The sequence below is a fragment of the Rana temporaria genome, chromosome 3, assembly GCF_905171775.1.
Source record: "Rana temporaria chromosome 3, aRanTem1.1, whole genome shotgun sequence".
Taxonomy (NCBI): Eukaryota; Metazoa; Chordata; class Amphibia; order Anura; family Ranidae; genus Rana; species Rana temporaria.
Window position 1 is genome coordinate 58,354,262 of NC_053491.1, and position 23,239 is coordinate 58,377,500.

At 40.9% G+C, this 23,239-nt stretch overlaps 2 protein-coding genes across 4 annotated transcripts in view; one reads left to right on the forward strand and one right to left on the reverse strand.

The window, feature by feature from the left end:
• FAM227B (family with sequence similarity 227 member B) overlaps positions 1 to 23,239 on the forward strand; it is a 521,136-nt gene that overhangs the window by 152,098 nt on the left and 345,799 nt on the right. The gene's annotated exons all lie outside the window — the stretch shown is intronic.
• The window catches only part of FGF7 (fibroblast growth factor 7), a 107,351-nt gene that overhangs the window by 2,827 nt on the left and 81,285 nt on the right, over positions 1 to 23,239 (reverse strand). For both annotated transcript variants that reach the window (XM_040342639.1, XM_040342638.1), the window contains exon 3: positions 96 to 199. In XM_040342639.1, the coding sequence (XP_040198573.1) occupies positions 96 to 199 (104 nt within the window). The remainder of the gene's footprint in view (positions 1 to 95; positions 200 to 23,239) is intronic.

Here is a 23,239-nt window from a genome sequence, read left to right on the forward strand (position 1 = left end):
GGAAACTGAACACCCTTTTATGACAAACTATAGATTTAATGTAGGTAGATTTAAATAGGCTCAACCTATTTTGCCACATATTGTATAGTATTTACCTTTCCATAGAGCTTTCCAGATTTATTCATAGCAAGAAAATATTCACTTTGCACCCCTTTGATTGCAACAATTCCAACTGTCACTGTTCTGATTTCCAGAATACCTGCATAATGTAAAAGAAAAAAATATGTTTTTTAGATGTATATATTTTTTTTTACATTGTCATGGTAGTAAATGATTATATGTTAAGGACAGTTTTACCAAGTTTAAATTATTAAAAGTATACAGGCAAAAACTAAAGGGTTGATTTACTAAAATTTGAAAGTGCAAAATCTGATACAGCTGTGCATGGTAACCAATCAGCTTCTAACTTCAGCTTGTTTAATGAAGCTTTGACAAAAAAACAAACAAAAAAAAAAACTGATTGATTTCTATGCAGAGCTGCACCAGATTTTTCACTCCCCAGTTTTAGTAAATCAACTCCAGTGTCATTAAACCAAATACATAGTTTATGTGAGCCCTGGTTCACACTGGGTACGATTTGGAACGATTTGAGATGCGATTTGACATGTCAAATCGCATCTCAAATCGGCGGCATTTGCCGGCAATTGTCGGCAATGGCACTGTCCTAATCAGTGCGACGCCGCATCTGCGATTTCAAAAAGTAGTTCCTGTACTACTTTTTGTGATTTCGGCAAAATCGCGGCCGCGAAATCGCGGTAAAATCGTGCATTTTACCGCGATTTTGAATTCGCAGCAGTGTGAACCTAGGCTAAAACAAATATTGGTTTGCTTGTTTAGTTCATGTTTATATGAAACAATTTAAAGTGGTAGTAAAGACTTTGGGCCAGATTCACGTAGAAGTGCGGCGGCGTAACGTATACACGTTACACCGCCGCAAGTTTTCATCGCAAGTGCCTGATTCACAAAGCACTTGCAATGAAAACCTACGCCGGCGGCCTCCGGCGTAAGCCCGCGTAATTCAAAGGGGCGTGTGCCATTTAAATTAGGCGCGCTCCCGCGCCGGACCTTGATTTTTTCGAACGGCGACGTGCGTAGCGTACTTTCGTATTCCCGGACGTCTTACGCAAGAAAAAAAAATTTGAATTTCGACGCGGGAACGACGGCCATACTTTTTTTGACAGTAAACATTTTTCTCTTTATTGAAAGATGAACGATTGACAGGAAGCAATGACAGTTGAAAGCATCATGAACACAGTCAGTCAAGATTGCATTAACAATTCAAGTAGGGGAATCAGAGGCAGATGCAGTAGTAAGGGCCACAGACCAACAGAGAGGTGAGCCGAACTTAAATCAACAAAGCAGTAGGATCGAGCAGGGGGGGTTCAAGTCAACAGATCACCCCAGTCGTCGTTTCACGATCTTACGTACCCCCACCCCCTGGGGGGGGGGACCAACCAGGAGGAGAGCCACCCACAAGGAGGGGATAGGAGTCGGGGAAAAAAAAAAGGGGGATACACCCACCTGTAGGGGGGGGGGAAGAGTGGGACACCATCACCTTGGGGGGGGGAGGTGGGGGGCATCGACCCAGTTGGACCAGATTTTATCAAACTTCGCTGGACAGTTTCTGCTTTCATATGTAATCTTGTATAGCGGGAGGACCCGTTCAATCGCTGCCCGCCATGAAGACACTGTGGGAAGTTCCGGGCCTCTCCAACGTAAAAGAATCTCCCTTCTAGCATAAAATAGTGCAAAAGTAATACAAAGCTTGACGTATCTATCGCCCTCAATCTCGCCCAAATAGCTAAGCAGGAATATGCGAGGATCCATAGCCAAGTCCACCCCACAGAGTTCGGACAGAGTGTCAGCCACCCCTCTCCAAAACGTGTGTAGTTTCGGACAGGACCAAACCATATGGAAAAACGTCCCAGTGTCAATCGGACATCGGGTACAAAGCGGACTCCTAGAGGGAAACATTCCAGCCAACGTCTGCGGTGTGTAGTATGCTCTATGCAAAAACTTCAGCTGGATGAAACGGTCTCTGGAAGCTATCATAGAGGGGATATAAGAGGAGACACAATCCTCCCACAACTCTTCGTCAATATCAGGGATGTCTGCACTCCACTTGCCCAAAGCCCCAGCTGTGTCCACATCGTGAGCCACCGTGAGTCGGAGGTAAAGGGAGGACAAGGGACTCCCCATCACCCCCGAAATCAAGAGGCGCTCAATTGAATCAGGCTCGAGGGTCACAGGGGCCGTGAACTGTGAGGCGAGGGCATGCCTGAGCTGGCAGTATCTAAATTGGAAGGAGAGAGGAAGGCGGTAGGCTGCCCTCAGTTCCTGGAACGTCATCACCTTGCCGTTCGGCATCACATGCCGGAGGGTGAGGATTCCTTTTTTCGCCCACAACGCAGGATCAGGGAGACTGTATAGGTGGGGGAGGAGGGGGTTGGCCCATAAGGGAGTGTGAGGAGAGATGGACCCGGGTTTGATGTGCTTGACCCTAGAGGTGCGCCAGACCAGTAGGACAGTCCTCATGGGGCCGGTAACCGACGGATGCGCTTTGGGGCCCCTAAATACCAGGTTGGAGAGTGCTGCATATGAACCCAGCACCGCCGCCTCCAACACCACCGCCGGATTCTGCCTGGGCTGGGAGAACCACCAACGCACCGTGACCAGCACCGCCGCCCAGTAGTAAATCAAAAAGTTCGGGAGCGCCAGCCCCCCGCTCGATAGTGGGAGATAAAGTGTGCGCCGCGCCACCCGCGGCGGACGCCCAGCCCAGACAAAGTTCGAAACTGTGCTGTCTAACTGTCGGAAAAATGACCGAGGGATAGGGATCGGAGTCTGCCTGAAAAAGTACAACAATTTGGGTAAATATACCATTTTGATAAGGTTCCCCCGTCCGACCGGGGTCAGGGGAAGGCTCCTCCACGTCGCACACTTGACGGCCATACTTTAACATGGGCTGTGTAAAGTTAGGGCAGCTAAAACGACGACTAACTTTGCGACGGGAAACTAGACTAGCAGCGACATAGCGAACGCGAAAAACCGTTGTGGATCGCCGTAAGTACTAATTTGCATACCCGACGCTGGTTAACCCCCCTGGCGGTATCCCCGAGCGTGACTCGGGGTTGATTTTTTCTGCTATAATCGGTATCCCCGAGTCACGCTCGGGGTAGATATGCAGAGCCTGCAGCGTGCGCTGGCTTACCTTGTCCTGGATCCAGCGATGTCACCGCGCTGTGTGAGTGAGCGGGACCTCGCTCGATTCACACAGCGTCCTCCTGTGCCGCCGATCTCCGTTCCCTGCGACGTTACGACGCACGGGAGCGGAGATCGGCGCCAAATTTAAAAAGGTAAACAAACACTATACATACAGTATACTGTAATCTTATAGATTACAGTGCTGTATGTAAAAAAAACACACCCCCCTTGTCCCTAGTGGTCTGCCCAGTGTCCTACATGTCATTTTATATAATAAAAACCTTTCTTTCTCCCTGCAAACTGTAGATTGTCCATAGCAACCAAAAGTGTCCCTTTATGTCAAAAATGGTTTTAGATCAGCTAAAAAACAGCGATAATAAATTATAATCACTTGCAGAATTGTGCGATAGCGATTTGTGGGGAAATTCGTCATAAAAAAAAAAAAAATAATGACAGCGACAATTTTGCAACTGAGAAAATTTCAGTGATTTTGATTTGATTACATTATTGAATAATTTTTATTAGAATTATATTATTATTTGTTATAATTATTTATAATTATTTATTATATTATAATTTATAATTTTGTTTTTAAAAAAATGTCATACCCGGGATGCCTATTAGATTCTTGTTTGGTCAGATTTAAGTGAGTTATTCCTAAGAATTACAGGCCTACAGTATAAAACGCCAAATTTCCTTGCAAATAATTGTACCGCTTTTGGTACGTAATTCCAGACATAATCATACCACCAGGGAGGTTAACGACGCGAACTCCCCCCAGCGGCGGCCGCGGTATTGCATCCTAAGATCCGACAGTGTACACCTGTCGGATCTTAGGGCAAACTATGCGTAACTGATTCTATGAATCAGTCGCATAGTTAGGAAGCCCCTAAAACAGAGATACGACGGCGTATCTCTTTTGTGAATCTGGCCCTTTACTACCACTTTTACCTACAGGTATGCCTATAATAAGGCTTACCTGTAGGTATAAAGAATATCTCCTAAACCTGTATGGTTTAGGAGATATTGCCCTCGCAATGCGCCGCTGATTGTAGTGGCGCATGCGCAGTGGGGATCCTCGGCTAAAGGGCCAACAGCCACCGGACCTTGCCGGAATGAAATCTCCCGCTCCAGCCAATCACAGCGCTGGAGCGGCGATACCCGGAAGACACGCCGAGGCAAGATGACATCTCGCTCGGCGTGGACCAGTTCTCAACACCTCGTTTTAAGGTAAGTAAGTATTTCATAATGAGCTAGTATGCGGTGCATACTAGCTCATCATGGCTTTTGCCTTACAGGTGTAAAAAAAAAAAAATTGCGGGTATACAACCGCTTTAAGAAGTTTAAGCTTATTACATGTAAAAACTATTTTGTGGTGGTATATTTAGATTTTATTTTCCACAACAAAATGTGCTGGTTGCATGAAACCGAATACATAGTCACATCATTGACATTTTTTACAAAAGAACCCTGTTATTATTTAATAAGAATATTTAATGCATTATTTTTGTTCTGACCAGCAATCAATGAGTAGGAAAGGGAAGAGATTAGCATGTAGCTAAGCCTCATGTAAGGGGACAAATTATGTAGGATTTATTTTTTTAAAGAAATTAGGGATAAAATTCTAGCAGATATTTTTAATGATTAAACTGGCGTTCTGTTCTCTGGACATTTTAAACAAGGAATGTGATCCCTATTTAAAAACTTCATGGGCCAGATCCACGAGGCAGTTACACTAGCGTAACTTCTAGGTTGCTCCGGCGTATCTTTTTGTATCCACAAAACAAGATACGCCTGAAGCTGGGCTAGATCCGACTGGCGTACGTCTAAGTACACCGTCGGATCTAAGGTGCATATTTACACTGGCCGCTAGGTGGCGCTTCTGTCGATTTCCGCATCGAGTATGCAAATTAGCTAGATACGCCAATCCACAAACGTACGTCAGGCCGGCGCATTTTTTTACGTAGTTTCCGTAAGGCTTTTTTCGGTGTAACGTTACCCCTGCTCTATGAGGCGTACGCAATGTTAAGTATGGACGTCGGGCCAGCGTTGAATTTTCCGTCGTGTACGTTGTTTGCGTAAAACGTTCGCGAATAGGGCTTTGCGTAGAATTACGTTCACGTCGAAAGCATTGGCTTGTTGCGGGTTAATTTGGAGCATGCACACTGGGATACCCCCACGGACGGCGCATGCACCGTTCAGAAAAAACGTCATTTACGTCGGGTCAAGACGTATTAACATAAAACACACCCACAACTTAGTGATTTGAATTGCGCGCCCTTACGCCGACACATTTACACTACGCCGCTGTAACTTACGGCGCAAATTCTTTGTGGATACGGAAAATACGCTGTAAGTTACGGCGGCGTAGTGTATCTGAGATACGCTACGCCGGACATAAAAATGCGCGGCGCTACGTGGATCTGGCCCCATGTCTATTACCATTTTTTCTCCCGATTTTCTGTAAAAAAAAAATGGAGGATTCTTTTTGACCCAATTAAAATAAAGCCACAATGTATTTTTTCTAAGTTTGCATAATTTTATTGTAACATGATACAAAAAAAATCTTGATGGCCTGTGACTAAGGAAGACTGTGAGAAAGTGATTAACACAAGTCTATCTATATCACCCCCAAAGAAAAACAGAAATCCTAGCATGTGTAAATGATACAAAACAGACCACTATGTATTGTGCTTTCAGTAAGATAAAGGAACTGCTTGACCTTACTGGGCATTGAAAACCTGATAGGATTTTGCAGTGATTTATGCATGTGAAGATAAACAATTAGTGACTGTTCACTTAGTTTTACATCTGTTTAACGTATACCATAATTTTCCTTTAGGTACAGTAGGACCATGAATATTCAATTTGAACATGTTTTTTTTTTCAAACTAACATTGCATGTATGCATGTACAATATATACAGTATAAGACACAGTCTACCATCATATCGGTTTATATTTGTATGTGCCTTCCACTGTCACGCACTAAATTGCCAGGATCACTTTGGCTGGAGCTGAATAACCTATCAGCATGTTTTTGGTTTGCGGGAAAAAAACAATGTACCTTGAGGTGACCTGTGCAAATACAGGGAAAACATGTATACTCTATACATGCAATAAATAAGCCCTTTTCAACCCGGATGCCCAGGCACCCTGGGGTGCCTTTAGGTTTCTTCAGGGGTGCCTTTGCAAAATGCCTAGAAATGTATCAAAAATTGTTACCCAAAGCCACAGTTTTTCATGATGCACCATTACAACTTTATAGACACTGGCATCCTGACAACCAATTACGTCATCAGTTTTTAAGGAGGATGTCTGTTGCCTCCACAGCATCTTTGTTTGACCCTTCTGTAATCCTCTCCATTAGAACTGGGGTCACATTAGCTGACTGATGGAGAGAAATTGAGGGAGAAGAGAAACACTGGAAAACTAGTCAGTACCAGAGTGCAAAAGTGGATTTGATTTGGAAGAATAAATCACTTCTAACATTGGGTATCCTATGTGTGTGGATGTTGCTTCATTATATAAAGCTATTGGAATAGGTTTTTACATTTTTGGATGAGGTGCCTTGAGACTATCCATAATTTGGGAGGGTGCCTTGAGATTCTCTATAATTTTAAAGGGTGCCTCGACTGAAAAAAGTTGAGAAACTCTGCAATAAACAAATATCTCTTATGGGAATCAAATCTAAAAATCCCAGTGGTTTGTGGCAGGAAAATTGTGTAATTATGTACATTTTTGTAATACGTAAGCAAAAAAAACATTCAAAATTAAATAATTTAACTCCCGGTAAAATATATTTACATCTAGTAAATACATGTATTTGTCCTTTAAAATTTAAAGGGGATATACTAAATTTAACGCTGAACTGAAATCCAAATACATTTTTTCGAAATTCATGTGAATCCCTCTATTGTGGTGCACATGTTACTGAAATGCACATTAACATCTTACTAATTTTGAATGGCACTCTGACGCAGCACAGCCCCGATGCACGTGTTACAGCACACCACAACAGAAAGTAACACACTACATTGTCCATTCTGGTGCCGTGGCAGCACACGTGGGAACTGCATTAATGAAATGCATGCTAACATGTGACACAACAACTAAGAATGGCAAAGTGTGAATGGACCTTAAATCTTTTTAAAAACCCCCTTCTAATTATTTTAGGAGCAAAAATGTAAGATAATTAGGCTTTATTGACATGCACAATACTGGCCATCTAGCACTGAAACTTCCTTACAGTAGACAAGGAATGGTCTTATTAGAACGCTGTGACTACTTTAAACCACTTGACCTCTGGAAGGTATACCCCCCTTCCTGACCAAGTGATTTTTGGCACTGTATTACGTGGTCATGCCACACTGTATCCAATCAAAATTTGTGTCCTTTCTTTCCAGAAATCGCGCTTTTGATCTATGGTATTTGATCACCTCTGTGACTTTTATTTTTTGCGCTATAAACCAAAAAAGACAGAAAATTTTGAACAACTAAAAATTTTTTTTACTTTGTTATAAAACCTATGCAATTAAAAAAATGAAAGCATCTAATGCCTTCATAAATTTAGGCCAATATGTATTCTGCTACATATTTTTGGTAAAAAAATCCCAATAAGCGTATATTAATTGGTTTGCGCAAAAGTTATAGCACCTACAAACTATGGGATATCTTTATTTTTTACTAGTAATGGTGGCGATTAGCGACTTAAAGCGGGACTCGATATTGCTACAGACATTCTGACACTACTTGACACGTTTGACACTTTTTGAGGACCAGTGACACTAATACAGTATTCAGTGCTAAAAAATATGCACTGTCAGGCCTCGTACACACGACCGAGTTTCTCGTCAAAAACCAGCAAGTAACTTGCTGGGATTTTTTTTTGCCAAGGAAACCGGTTGTGTGTACATTTTTCGACGAGGAAACTGTTGAGGATCCTGTCAAGCCAAAAAGAGAGCATGTCTTCTTTTTCCTCGACGGGAATGGAGAAACTTGCCTTGTCAAGTTCCTCGACAGCCTAATAAGGAACTCGACTAGGAAAACGATGTGTTTCGCCCGTCGAGTTCCTCGGTCGTGTGTACGAGGCTTCACTGTACTAATGACACTGGCTGGGAATGGGTTAACATCAAGGGCCATCAGAGGGTTAACTGTATGCCTAGCCTGTGTTTTACTACAGTGTGGGAGGTGCTGTCACTTTGGGGAAGACATGGATCCTAGTTCCAGCTTTGCAGAGACACAGGATCCATGCCTTCCCTAGTGACAGAATGGCAATCTGCCTTGTTTACATCGGCAGAATGCTATTGTGCCTCTGTACCAAATGATTGGTCGGTGCTGGCAGACATCGAGTCCGCTGTACCCACAGATCAGCTCCCGCTGTGTATAATCGCAGTGGGAGTGAGCCACCGGGGGCGCGCATGCAGGTCCCCTACCCGGAAGGGCCAGATCAGGTATATATATATATGTGATGCACAGCTGTTGCCCTGTAGCAGTACAACTGCAATCGGGCGAACAGCAAGTTGGTAATGTCTTGCCACAAGCTGTGGCTGGTCATAGGCCTGGAGTGGAGTGGAGTGGAGTGGAGTTTCACCCTAAAACCTTTTTTTTTAACATTAGATTGAGGCTCATTTTGTCAAGGGGAATCGGGTGTTTTTTTTACAATCGAAGCCGTACTTACCGTTTTAGAGATACATCTTCTCCGCCGCTTCCGGGTATGGGCTGCGGGACTGGGCGTTTCTATTTGATTGACAGTCTTCCGACAGGCTTTCCGATGGTCGCATACATTGCGTCACGATTTTCCGAAAGTAGCCGAACGTCGGTACGCAGGCGCCGTATAAAGCCGCACCGACATTCGGCTTCTTTCGGCTACTCGTGACGCGATGTATGCGACCGTCGGAAGCCTGTCGGAAGACTGTCAATCAAATAGGAACGCCCAGTTCCGAAGACCATACCCGGAAGCGGCGGAGAAGATCGCTCTGCAGTCCGCAGAGAGGTCTCAGAGAGACTTTGCTGTGCTAGATGGTTGGGGTGACAGGACCATGGGAACAGAATCAGAAATCTTTTGCAAGGTGGGACAATTCATTTATATGTATTTCAATTATTTAATTTACTGTTTGCAAAATATATATACCTATTATTCCTATGCAAAAGCACCCAAAATACAGTGTATATAATTTTTTACTGCAAAGAATAATTATATAGTAAACACATCTCTCCATTTCAGTGTTATTGTTTTATAATGTTGTATTCTCGGTGTGAAAATTTAAGCCATTAAAAACCTGTATAGCAAGAACCTAGTCATCAAATGTTACTACTGTGTTTCCCCGAAAATAAGACCAGGTTTTATATACATTTTGGATACCAAAAACACACTAGGGCTTATTTTCAGGGGATGGCCTATTTATCTATGGTATGTGCAATAATCTACATTTATTCAAATACCGCAATGTCATCTTCTGGAAAAAATAAAATAAAAATATCCTGATCCTTTATAGCATGATAGACAGCACAGTGCTTGTGCTATGTCATTTACTACTATCTATGTTCTATAAAACCTGGAATAAAAAATAAAATGTTTTTTCAAAAGTTTGTCCCCTGTCTTCTCTCCCCCTCTTAGATCAGGAGTCAGCATTATGAAATTCTGTAATCCCAAAACCTTGGTTAAAGTCAAAAATTATGTAATCCATTCTGTAAAAATATTATATAATGTGCAGTGTAACTTTATTGTGGAAAATACCTTATTTACAGTGCTGCTGGGCGCTCACGTGATGTGCCGGAGCTCTTCTTCCTTGCTTTGGTCAGCCGGGAGAAGAGTAGAAGATCTCCGGTGGATCACGTGAGTACCCAGTGGTACTGTAAATAAGGTATTTTCCACAATAAAGTTACACAAGGAGACACACTGCATATTTTTTTTTTTTTATAAAAACAGATTGCATGTTTTTACAAAGACTTTATTCAGGGCTTTTTTTCGTTGTAGGGCTTATATTGCAGCCATCCCCGAAAAACCATGCTAGGTCTTATTTTCGGGGTAGGGCTTATTTTTGGGGAAACAGGGTAATTAATGGGAAACAACCCTGAACATTTAAAACCTTATACCTGTGGAGAAATGTAATGTGAACCAAGGCTGAGGGGTATACAATTTAAAGGGGCAGCCTGCCCAATCTTGATGTTTTATGTATTGTTATATGCAGGAGAGTTAATTTATTCATTTATCATGTCTTGTGAAAATCCACGGGTGAGATTTCTACTCTTGAGATTCCCTTTCTGTGCAGTTTCTGTTGAATTTATTTTTCAGGAATAAAATAAAGCAGTAATGTCACTTTTATGGTATAGCTCCTTTAATATGGCCATATTCATGAAAGCCTTGCACCAGTTTCACTACAAGTACCAACATCTGCACCAGATTCAGGTAGTTCTTGCTACCTCCACTTTTAGAATTTGTCACTATGGTTGCAACAGATTCTAAAAGAATTACCACCAGTTCACAGATAAGCAAACTAGCAGTAATTGAGAACCACTTCAAACCAGTGTACAGGGGGAATAGGTGTTGTTTGTTCATTAATTTATTAATATGTATGAATTTATTTTACACATACTTAATTTTTTACAAGGACATTTTTTACTAGGATACTTGGGCAGAACCTGGTGGGGAGCTCCACCTACCCCATAATTCAAATTCATGATCATTGTATCTGTTGGGTGGGTGGAGCCTAATGGGGAACTCTGAGACTAGTTCCCCATCAAGTCCACCTTGCCTGTGATGCACAGCACAAAGCAGTGGACTGATTATAAAGATGTTATTGGACTTTCAGGTGCATGAACCAGGCTCTATCACTTTGCAACAACAGGATTCTAAAGGGTGTCTATGATTTTCAGTTGTGATCAGATTATAATTGTGTTAAACACTTACACTTGCAAGTGGCACACATGTAAACAAAATACCATAAAAAGCAAGGGAAAGTTGAAGGGAAGGAACTCTAATGTTGAGAAATACCAAGCAATACTGTAAACTACAATGTCACAGATAACAACTTGGATTGTTTTGTGACACCTTTAACCACTTACTTACTGGGCAAGTGGTTAAAGGGCCAGGTGAAATTTCAGCTTCCGGCACTGCGTCGCTTTAACTGACAATTGCGCGGTCGTGCGATGTGTCTCCCAAACAAAATTGATGTCCTTTTTCCCCCACAAATATAGATTTAATTTGGTGGTATTTGATCACCTCTGTGGTTTTTATTTTTTGTGCTATAAACAAAAAAAGAGCGTCAATTTTGAAAAAAACACAATATTTTTTACTTTTTGCTATAATAAATATCCCAATTTCTTTTTCTCAGTTTAGGCCGATACATATTCTTCTATATATTTTTGGTAAAAAAAAACAAAAAAAAACGAAATAAGCGTATAAGGGTTTGCGCAAAACAATAGGGGACATAATTATGATTTTTTTTTTACTACTAATGGCGGCGATCTGCGATATTTATTGGTACCGCGACATTATGGTGGACACATCGGACACTTTTGACAAATTTTTGGGACCATTCACATTTATACAGCAAACAGTGTTATAAATATGCACTGATTACTGTATAAATTTGACTGGCAGGGAAGGGGTTAACACTAGGGGGCGAGGAAGGGGTTAAATGTGTTCCCTACTAGTGATTCTAACTGTGGGGGAAGGGGACTGACTGGGGGAGGTGACCGATCTGTGTCCCTATGTACAAGGGACACAGCATCGGTCTCCTCTCCGTGCCAGGACGTGGATCTCTGTGTTTAAACCTGCTCAGTTACTGGGCAATTGCGGGTGCCCGGCCGCCATCGCGGCCAGTGCACTCCCCCTAGTGGCTCTGCAAGACGAGGACGTCATATTGACGGTGGCCGGTAGTAAGGTGGTTAATACCCAACTTTAGGAAGTACAGTGGTTTGTGTCGGGATTCATGCCTTCTATCCAGAAGAATACTGTAAAGGACCCCATACTCGAGAGGAGTATGTCCACATAACCACCCCCGCCCCACCTCAAGCTATCTAACAATGGTCTCTGAGTCACTCCTACAATATTCTAGCAGTCTGAATTTTTAAACATCTAACTGAATTATAATAAAAGAGGCATGTTTTAAAAAAGTTATAATTATCTGAGGTCATATGTATAAGAAAACTTAAGTCTCATTTAGGCTCATTCATTTGCAACACACGACAGCCCATACTTGGGCACAAGATACACATCATCTGTTGAGCATTTTAAAGTTCCTTTTTCATGCTGATCTCTCCTGAAAATTCTAGTTTCCTGGCTGTCATGCTGTTGTGCTAAGACTTTAATGTTTTCATAGTCCATTACCCAGAGCAAGAATAGAGATAAGTATTCCACCTTTACACTCACCAGTTTGGGGTCTGAAACCAGACAGCCAGAAAACAATCATTTTTAGAATGAGACCAGGAGACCAGCATTGGCAGCCCATAGTTAGATTGTTAATCAGGTTGAAAAAAAGACATATGGGGTTGATTTACTAAAACTGGAGAGTGCAAAATCTGGTGCAGCTGTGCATGGTAGCCTTCTAACTTTAGCTTGTTCAATTAAGCTTTGACAACAAAAATAATGGAAGCTGATTGGTTTCTATGCACAGCCGCACCAAACTTTGCACTCTCCAGTTATAGTAAATAAAAAAACAGAAAAGCATGATCAAATTCACTCCAGTGGAGGAAAGTATCCTTTCTGATCCCCCAGGCGGCAATTGGATTTTCCTTGGATCAAACTGCCCATTTTGTTATTACCTATGAATAGTATCCAGTTATATTTTGAGTATTTAGTAATGCATCCAGCTATTTTCATACAATGTATATTAAAGAATATACTGTGTTGACCAGAACTAGTTTGTTTCCACATTTTTACAGCTCTTATTGAGAAGAAGCCTTTCCATATGTATGAGGTTATATCTCTTTTCCTCTAGACATAACAAGTGCCCCCTTGTCTTCAGTAATGACCTGAAAGTGAATAACTCAACACCAAGTTCACTTTATAAACCACTTATGTATTTATACATGGTGATCATATACCACCTAATCGGCTTTTCTCAAGAGAGATTAAATTCAGTTACGCTAATCTTTCCTCATAGCTGAGCTCCTCCATGTCTCTTATTAGTTTGGTTGCCCTTCTCTGCACTTTCTCCAGTTCTCCGATATCCTTTTTGTGAACTGGTGCCCAAAACTGGACAGCATATTCCAGATGAGGTCTTACTAATGATTTGTATGGGGACACAATTATGTCTCTCTCTCTCTCTCTGGAGTCTTTACCTATTATAATACAAGAAGGTGTTTTGCAAGCTTTAGAAACTGCAGCTTGGCATCGTATGCATTGTATTCTATGATAGTTACATAATTAGTCAGGTTGAAAAAAGACACCAGTCCATCCAGTTCAACCATAAAACCATATACACGATCCTATACCCACAGTTCATCCAGAGGAAGGCAAAAAACCCCAGCAGAGCATGATCCAATTTGCTACAGCAGGTGAAAAATTCCTTCCTGATCCCCCGAGAGGCAATCGGATTTACCCTGGATCAACTTTACCTATAAATGTCAGTAACTAGTTATATTATGTACATTTAGGAAAGTATCCAGGCCTTTTTTAAAGCAATCTACTGAGCTGGCCAGAACCACCTCTGGAGGGAGTCTATTCCACATTTTCACAGCTCCTACTGTGAAGAAACCTTTCCATATTTGTAGCTTAAAGGGCAGATCCACGTACCTCCGTGCCGGGCGCAGCGTATCTAAGATACACTACGCCGTCGTAACTTTTTTCTTTTTTTCGAATCCTCAAAGAATTCGCACCATAAGTTACGGCGGCGTAGTGTATCTTTGGCGGCGTAATGACACGCCATTCAAATCTCTGTGATGGGGGCGTGTTTTATGTTAATACGTCGTGACCAGAGACGTAAACTACGTTTTTTTTAACTGCGCATGCGCCGTCCGTGGGGGTATCCCAGTGCGCATGCTCGAAATTAACCCAGAACAAGCCAATGCTCACGACGGTGACGTCATTCTACTCAAATCTATTCACGAAAAAATTTGAATTTACGCGGCGTATCAAGAGATACGCCTGCGTAATATCTTTGTGGATCTGCCCCTAAATCTTTTTTCCTCTAAGCTTAAAGAGTGCCCCCTTGTCTTTTGTGTTGACCGTAAAGTGAATAACTCAACACCAAGTTCACTATATGGACCCTTTATATATTTGTACATGTTGATCATATGCCCCCTTATTCTCCTCTTCTCAAGAGTGAATAAATTCAGTTCCTCTAATCTTTCCTCATAGCTGAGCTCCTCCATTCCTCTTATCAGTTTGGTTGCCCTTCTCTGCACTTTCTCCAGTTCCCCGATATCCTTTTTGAGAACTGGTGCCCAAAACTGAACTGCATATTCCAGATGAGGTCTTACTAATGATTTGAACAGGGGCAAAATGATATCTCTCTCTCTCTCTGGAGTCCATACCTCTCTTAACCTCCCTGGCGGTATGATTATTTCAGATTTTAGGTGCTGAAAGCAGTACCATTATTTTGCAAGGAAATTTGTCGTTTTACATTGTAGGCCTGTAATTCTTAGGAATAACTCACTTAAATCTGCTCGAACAAGAATCTAGTAGACATCCCGGGTATGATAAAGTTTGAAAAACAAAATAATAAATTATACTATAATAAATAACTATAAATAATTATAACACATAATAATATAATTATTAATGTAATCAAATCAAAAACACTGAAATTTGCTCAGTTGCAGAATTGTCGCTGTCATTACTTTTTTTTTTATGATGAATTTCCCCACAAATCGCTATCGCTATCGCACAATTCTGCAAGTGATTATAATTTATTATCGCTGTTTTCTAGCTGCTCTAAAACCACTTTTGACATAAAAGGACACTTTTGGTTGCTATGGACAATTTTTATTATACAAAGGTACATGTAGGGCACTGGGCAGACCACTAGGGACAAAGGGACAAAGGGACGTGTTTTTTTTACATACAGTACTGTAATCTATAAGATATATGTAATGTGTTTATTTACTTTTTTGAAGTTGCAAACTGAATTTTCTAAGCCTGTAGACTTTATCTTACACATTAGCCAGGTTTGGGGAACTGTGTCAATTGGTTTCTAAATATAGGCACCATTGACCTTATTCCAATCCAGTGGTACTATTCCAGTCATTAAAGAATCTCTAAGAACTAGAAACAATGGCTTAGAAATAACAAAGCTCAACCTTTTGAGGACCTGTGGGTGTAAACCTTTTGGTCCAGGTGCTTTCTAGACCTTATCAATTTTGACACACATATATTCAATTATAAGACCGCTTATATTTTTCATTATAGGTATAGGTTTTGAAACTCTGATCTGTATGTAAGGGCATTGTCAAAAGCAATGAAGAGTACAGTTGTTAAAGGAATATGAATATGGGTTTTACTTTATTTTGAATGTACGCCGCTACTTTGTGGATATACATACAGTATAGAAAACACATCAAAAGCATGTCATAATATTATAAACATGCATGTGCTTTCAAATGCATAAGTGTGAATGGTTCCTCACAACACTATGGGAATTTAAATCACATAGCAATTGGTAAGATTATTGCTATTGCCCAACACTGCTTACCTAAATATAAATGTCTATTTTTGTTTATGGGTTATATGTTTTTGGTGCTTTACTTGTCGTCATAAAGTGAACCTGTATTTTCAATTAATATAATATTAAGGCTCTCTTCACACCTGTGCCACATTGCTTTAAGGCAGCCCTTTCATTTTGACTGAACCCTAAATCAATGCATAATAAAGTATATTCTTTTGGCATTGCAATATGAAATAATATCTGTATGTTGTGGTGCACTGAAGAACAGGTATATTTGTTTATACTGTATTTGTGCACTGGGATGTCATCCAGAATGAATGTCAACTTAGATATACTGCACATTGTGCTACACATATGTTACCATACACAGTTGTGAAGTATTTTTAAAGATTAATTTCAGGCAACAAGTGAAAACATTCAGTAAGCTATTGATATTAGCCAGTAAATACAGCAACTGTAAGAAAGTAAACTTAAATTACTGTAACCTCAGTTCTGTGTAATCCCCTGCAAAAAGTGAAAACATCTCTGTAGAGCGGGGTCGGCAACCTGTCGATCGCGGTCTAACTGTTCACAATGGACAGGTGACATGTAGACTACAAACAGGTCTGCAACACTAACCCCCACCTTCTACTTGTAGGTAGCGGCCTGGTTCTCTCTCCACCACCAGCCTCCTCTGCTGCACTTTAGGTCCATCTCTCTCCCTCCCACCCCCCTCTGCCTCCGTCTCTGCCTCTATCATCAGTGAACAGCGGGGAGAGAAACCCAGCAAAGTTCAGGACGGAGGGTGGGAGAAGAAGCTGGCCAAATTAACTTTTTAAGTTAACCAGCAGGTGATTGGTTGCTAGGTCCTAAGAAACCAATCACCAGCTTGCTAATATGAAAAGTCGTTTGGCCAGCTCCTGCTCCCTGTCCGGTACTGTGATTCCTCCCAATCTCCGCTGTGTGCAGAGGTAGGATGCAATGAAATGATGATATGGAACACTGCTATGGGAGGAAAGGGATCCAGTGGTCACTGCTACATGGGAAAGGGGGAGAAGAGGACACTATTGTGTGTGTGTGTGGGGGGGAGGTTATGTAAAAGGAGCAGAGGACACTTCTACCGCCCATCACATCACTCCCCCCCCCCCCCAACTCTGCATTCTGAGAATAATGCACTCCTGATCCCTGCATTCTGAGCGCAATGCACTCCTGATCCCTGCATTCTGAGTGCAACACACTCCTGAACCCTGCATTCTAAGCATAAGGCACTCCTGGTCTCTGCATTCTGAGCGTAATGCACTGCTAAACTCTGCACTCTGAGTGTAATGCACTCCTGAACCCTGCTTTCTGAGCATAACGCACTCCTGATCCCGGCATTCTGAGCGTAACGCACTCCTGAACCCTGCATTCTGAGCGTAATACACTCCTAAACCCCACACTCTCTTGTAATACTTTTTTTTTTGTGTCCACAAACACACTGCGTTTGCAAACTATGTTTGGGGTTAACACTGTATTATCACCCACAGTAGATCACAAAGGCAGTGTGTTTTGAACATGGTGCAGGAAACACATGGAACATGCCTTTCTGGCATTGTGTTCTGGTGTGAACCAGCCCAAACAACAGGAGCCTGGGGATCTTTGACTTGATCAGTGTTGTTTAAGTAGATCTCCATTTTTCTAAGGTTGCCTACCCCTACTGCAGAGGATCAGTATGAAGGCAGTAGTAAGGTACTTCCTGAAGTATGCATAACTAACATTCATTTTGCTTCTTGCAACTCCATTCATATTTCTACTGTGAATTTGAGTCTGATTGGTGGTTTACTTTTATTTATTTTTTGCTGTGTGCATGACAGCAAGTAAGGTATTCAAGCATTATCAGCAGGTACTGTATTTCCCAGGATAACCAGATTACAGACAAATTACCAATTTTAAACTGGTCTGTTCCTTTTAATACAAGGGTTCGTCAAAAAATGTCCAATTTTTTTTTAACTAGGTTATATATATAAAAGTGCAGAAACTTTTTGAGGACCTCCCGTAGTTCCATTTTTAATAAAAATGGACATATACATTTTCATCTTTATCATCATCAAGTAGGTGGCAATTATTTTAGTTATTGGGTGCCTGTCAACTTATTACCTCTTCAAGAATCCAGTTGCAAAATTTCCCTTCAGTAGTTTTTAGTCTCTACTCCTTCACACAATAAAGCGGTGAGATTGTTGCTCTACCATATCTGGTTTTCCTGTAATTTTCTTTATTCTGTATTATGAAGAATCCACCAGGGAAATGCACCATAGTTTGTCATTGTAGTAGCAATGAACATTGTGTGTAACTGGGAATTCTTCCAGGGGTTTAAGAGTACAATTCTGAAACATTCAAGAAGCCAACATTGCCAGCATTCATTTAAAAATGAAATGACAGTTTTGGACAATTTTCCTTTTAATTACCCCCTCTATTTAACCGAATATGGGTTTTCAAGACACAGCACATATTTTTTTGCTGCTTACTAAAGTTGTTATAAAATATTGTAAGGGCTAGATATAAGCTATTCATAAGCACTACTCCTATACAAATTGTTGGTAAAACATCTAATACAGCACAATATCCCTGTGAGATGTAATTTCTCTGTATTTACCACTATGGAAAACTATAGGAATATTAAATATAAAAAATAAATAAGTGCAAATGATCGTGTATGCTTACAGTGTTAATAAAACCCAGAACTCTGCATTCACTATATCTGGTCTCCCACAGAACATACACAGAACATGGAAATACATTTAAATTAGTAAATACTGTATAACAGGGGTGCCCAACCAGTGGCCCGGGAGCCACATGTGGCCTGCAGAGCCCTCTAATGTGGCCCGCGACCTCCGGCTTTGGGATGGAATAAAATAAAATAGAATACTGTTATTAAAGGTAAGTTTATTACTAAAATCACAGTGTATATATGGGCATATCTGCTCTGCTGTGGTTACTGGGCTGCTTTCAAACTGATCCACAGGTGCAGAGAAGTGCACCTGTGGGTTACCTGCACTGAGCCATAGACTATTATTACCTGCGGGTTTGGTGTGCTGAGAGTAGAGTGGGCTCTATAGAGCCGAGTGGGCTGCCATCCACCCTCTCCGCTCATTGTGGCCAGCGACTGGTTACCAAGTCGATTAATAGGCCCTTGTTCTTCAAAAGGTTGGGCACCCCTGCTGTATAAACTTCTAAATACTTTTTCTCATCAGCAGTATATATCAGTCTTGTGACTTATATAGGTGTCTGGTTTAAGCTTTTAGGAGGAGTTTTCATTCTTCTCTGACTGTCCTATGAGGCTGCAGGACCCCTGACTCTCTGTCTGAACAGTGCTAATTGGCCCTGTGCTGATCACATGCACCCTCACAAGAGATAAAAACTCTCTAGCAATGCAGGCCAAACTGAGCATGTGCAGAGTGACTCCAAAGGCTTTGTACTATCAAGAGATGGATTGAGGACAGTGGAAGAAGGGGTGTATCAGAGAAGACAGGATCACACAGCCTTTTTACACAGTGCGCATGATTAACCCCTTAGGTTCCACAGTGAGTATAACAAGCATGCTTTACTGCATATACAGACTGATTTTACTGTTGTGGGTTTAGTAACACTTTAATAACTTAAAAACTGCCCGTTGTTATCCATTATGGCCAGATCAGATTTTTCTTTTCTGCTGTGTGCCTATTGATTTAGCAATAACATGCTCATTACTTATGGTACTAAAATTATACAAGTATTGCTTTTTGACCATTATTTGCTCAAAAAATTGTCCCATTTTTTTAGTGGGGCTGTGCAGTGGCATTGGTCATGGAGGAGACTCGGAGAGCTATGAGGAGTTTTGTAGAGGAAGGATACTAGGTGGTAGAGCTGCACAATTAATCATCAAGAATCGTTATCACGATCTTTTTCCTGTTGCAATCAGTGGAATGTTAAGTCTAAACATTGTATCAATTTGACTTTTACATCAAAAGGAATAGACTTCTGTATGTAAATTAGGAACGTTTAACCACTTAAACACCAAACCTTTTTCTGACAGTTCTTTTCAAGTTAAAATATTTTTTTTTTGCTAGAAAATTACTTAGAACCCCCAAACATTTTTTTTTTAGTAGAGACCCTAGAGAATAAAATGGCGGTTGTTGCAATATTTTATGTTGCACAGTATTTGTGCAGCGGTCTTTCAAATGCATTTTTTTGGAAAAAAGTAAAGTTAGCCCAAATTTTTTTTGTATAAATGTAAAAGATTTTACGCTGCGAGAATCGTGAACATTATTCTAAGCAAAAAAATTGTGATTCTCATTTTGGCCAGAATCGTGCAGCTCTACTAGGTGGTACTGGTTTAAGTGCCCGTTGTGCCCATATATACAGGTAAAGTGAGAGCCCTTAGAAGGGCTGAGTTTCAGGATATATGTTGCCTTGTCCTCACCAGAGCTCCTGAAGGTGGAAATTGGTTTTATGGCAAACGAATCCCAGGTTGCATCCCTCTGACGCATCCGAGCAGGCAGCTTTTGGGGATGTGCCAGAAAGAGTCCCTCACAGGTCAGGAAATGGCACAATCACAGGAGTATGCAGGAACACGGAGCAGGGAACAGACTAGGAATTCAAAAGTGCTTATAACAAGTGGCTTTGCTGGGACGCTCAGAGAATCATACAGGGAGTTGCAGGTTGCTGGCCGTATACACAAAGTCACAAATGTTTTGAAATATTATTGCTAAAGCAGTACAGCTTGATAACCATTTTAAAAGTTTGGGATGTATGATTAAGAACTGGATTGAACAGGGATCGTTCCGGCAGAAACCACACTGACAGTCTCAAATACAAAGATTTCATCTGTCAAGTTGACAGCGGGTCTTAGTGGGGCATTTACAGGTATACACTGTAGACAAGTGTATAAAACCTTTGAAATAAATGATTATTTGTATCTAAACTAAAAGCCTTAGCCTAACAAAAAAAAAAAAAAGAATTTTATAGGGACGGTATGGATTTATTTAATCTTTAATTCTCTGTAGTATACATACTTAACAGAAAATCTTCCCAGCTACTACTCACAATCTACTCTTCAATGATTGAGAGCAGAGCAGCAATGTGGGGCTACAGCAGCTGTAAGGATTTGATGGAGAAACAACAAATGATGTTAGCTGTTTCCTCATCTAATTCCACATACACACGGTCGGAATTTCCAACAAGAATAGCAAAAAAAACACGCATGCTCGGAATCAATTAGACGCATGCTCGGAATCATTGAACTTCATTTTTCTCGGCTCGTTGTAGTGTTGTACGTCACTGCGTTCTTGACGGTCTGAATTTTGTGTGACCGTGTGTTTGCAACACAAGTTTTAGTCAACATTCTGTTGGAAAAAAAAACATGGTTTTCTTTTGAAATTTCCGATCGAGTGTACACAGTATAAGTCTGGTGCAAAGTCCCATTGAGCTCTCCTAAGTATGAACTGTCATCTGTTCCTACTGATATTTGAATGTTTTCCATGTGATCTTCTTCTTTTTTTTTTTAAATAACAAACATGTTATACTTACCTCCACTGTGCAGTTAGTTTTGCACAGAGTGCCCCCGATCCATGTCTTCTGGGGTCCCTCGGCTGTCTCTGGTCCTCCCCGCAATTAGTCACCACAGTCATGCGAGAGCTCGCATGGTGGTCAGTAATTGCGGGCACGCTCCCGTGATACAGCGAGTGGCCATAGCGGCGAAGAGGATATCAGGACCGCGCGCGGGACTTTCGAGGGGTTAGGTAAATATAACGGGGGTTCGGGGGGGGGGGGGCGCAACATCAGATGTTTTTTCACCTTAATGCATAGATTGCATTAAGGTGAAAAAACAAATTTTCCTTTACAACACCTTTAAGTCCAAGCAAACAGCTAAATACACAGTTAAAAATACATATACTGTATGAGATTTTTTTACTAGCAAAATAATTTCTAGTTTATCCAATCAAATCCTGACATTTATATAGCCTTAAACCAAATCCTCATAAAAAAAACCTGTCCTGTGCACTCTACAGACTGTAATCAATTACTAGAAAAATACTAACCACATAAGATACTTATAAAAATAATTTCCTAATTGCTTGTCCCCACCCCCTTTCCTGACCGGCCAGGCTGCATGCTCGGATAAGGGTCTGGTATGGATTTTGGGGGAACCCCCACGTTGTTTTTTCAACCTAAGGGCCTGGTATGCTCTTGGAGGGGGAACCCATGCCAGTTTTTTATTTAAAATTTGGCGTGGAGTTCCCCCTCCTGGAGGCGACTTTGAGTCACGTTGTAAGTTGCTCCAAGTCACGCTGTGATTCACGCTCAAGTCGTGTCCAAGTTGCCTCACAAAGTCGCGCACAAAGTCGTGTTGCCCCTGTGTGAACCGGCTCTTAAAGAAGTGTGTGTTTTAAACATATTGTAGTCTAATCGGTTTATATCAAAGCAGACCTAGCATCAGATTTCCTTCTTTACTTAAATTGCTCTCATGCTTGTAATGATCTTTTGTTGTACAGTCTATTTTAAAAGCACACACAAACTCATACTTTTCATGAACCCACAGTAACCTTTGAGAATATTTCATCTCAACAGAGCAAAAGTATTGAAATATGTCAAAAGAGGCTTAGCGAATATTGAATTTCAGTTACACAATAAATAATTTACAGATTGCTTTCATATGACTGAAGTATACAAAAAGTCAAAAATAATAGTCCACAACATAATTCTAATCTGGTATATTCTAACATTTCTTAAAAGTCACTCAAAGCATTCATTTAGTTCATCCTTTTAACTTCATCAAAAGTCAACATCTGATAAAAAGTTTATTAGTCCTCCCTACCCCTCCTAAGCTAGGCTAACTTTTAAACCCTTCACCTATCTTTTAATTTAAATATAAGTAAATTATAGAGCAGGCACTGTTACATTAACCACTTAAGACCCGGACCTTTAGGCAGCTAAAGGACCCAGCCAGTTTTTGCGATTCGGCACTGCGTCGCTTTAATTGACAATTGCGCGGTCGTGCGACGTGGCTCCCAAACAAAATTGGCGTCCATTTTTTCCCACAAATAGAGCTTTCTTTTGATGGTATTTGATCACCTCTGCGGTTTTTATATTTTGCGCTATAAACAAAAATAGAGCAACAATTTTGAAAAAAATGCAATATTTTTCCCTTTTTCTATAATAAATATCCCCCAAAAATATAAAAAGCATTATTTTTTTTCCTCAGTTTAGGCCGATACGTATTCTTCTACCTATTTTTGGTAAAAAAATCACAATAAGCGTTTATCGATTGGTTTGCGCAAAATGTTTAGCGTTTACAAAAAAGGGGATAGTTTTATTGCATTTTTTAAAAAAAATTTTTTACTACTAATGGTGGCGATCAGCGATTTTTTTCGTGACTGCGACATTATGGCAGACACTTCGGACAATTTTGACACATTTTTGAGACCATTG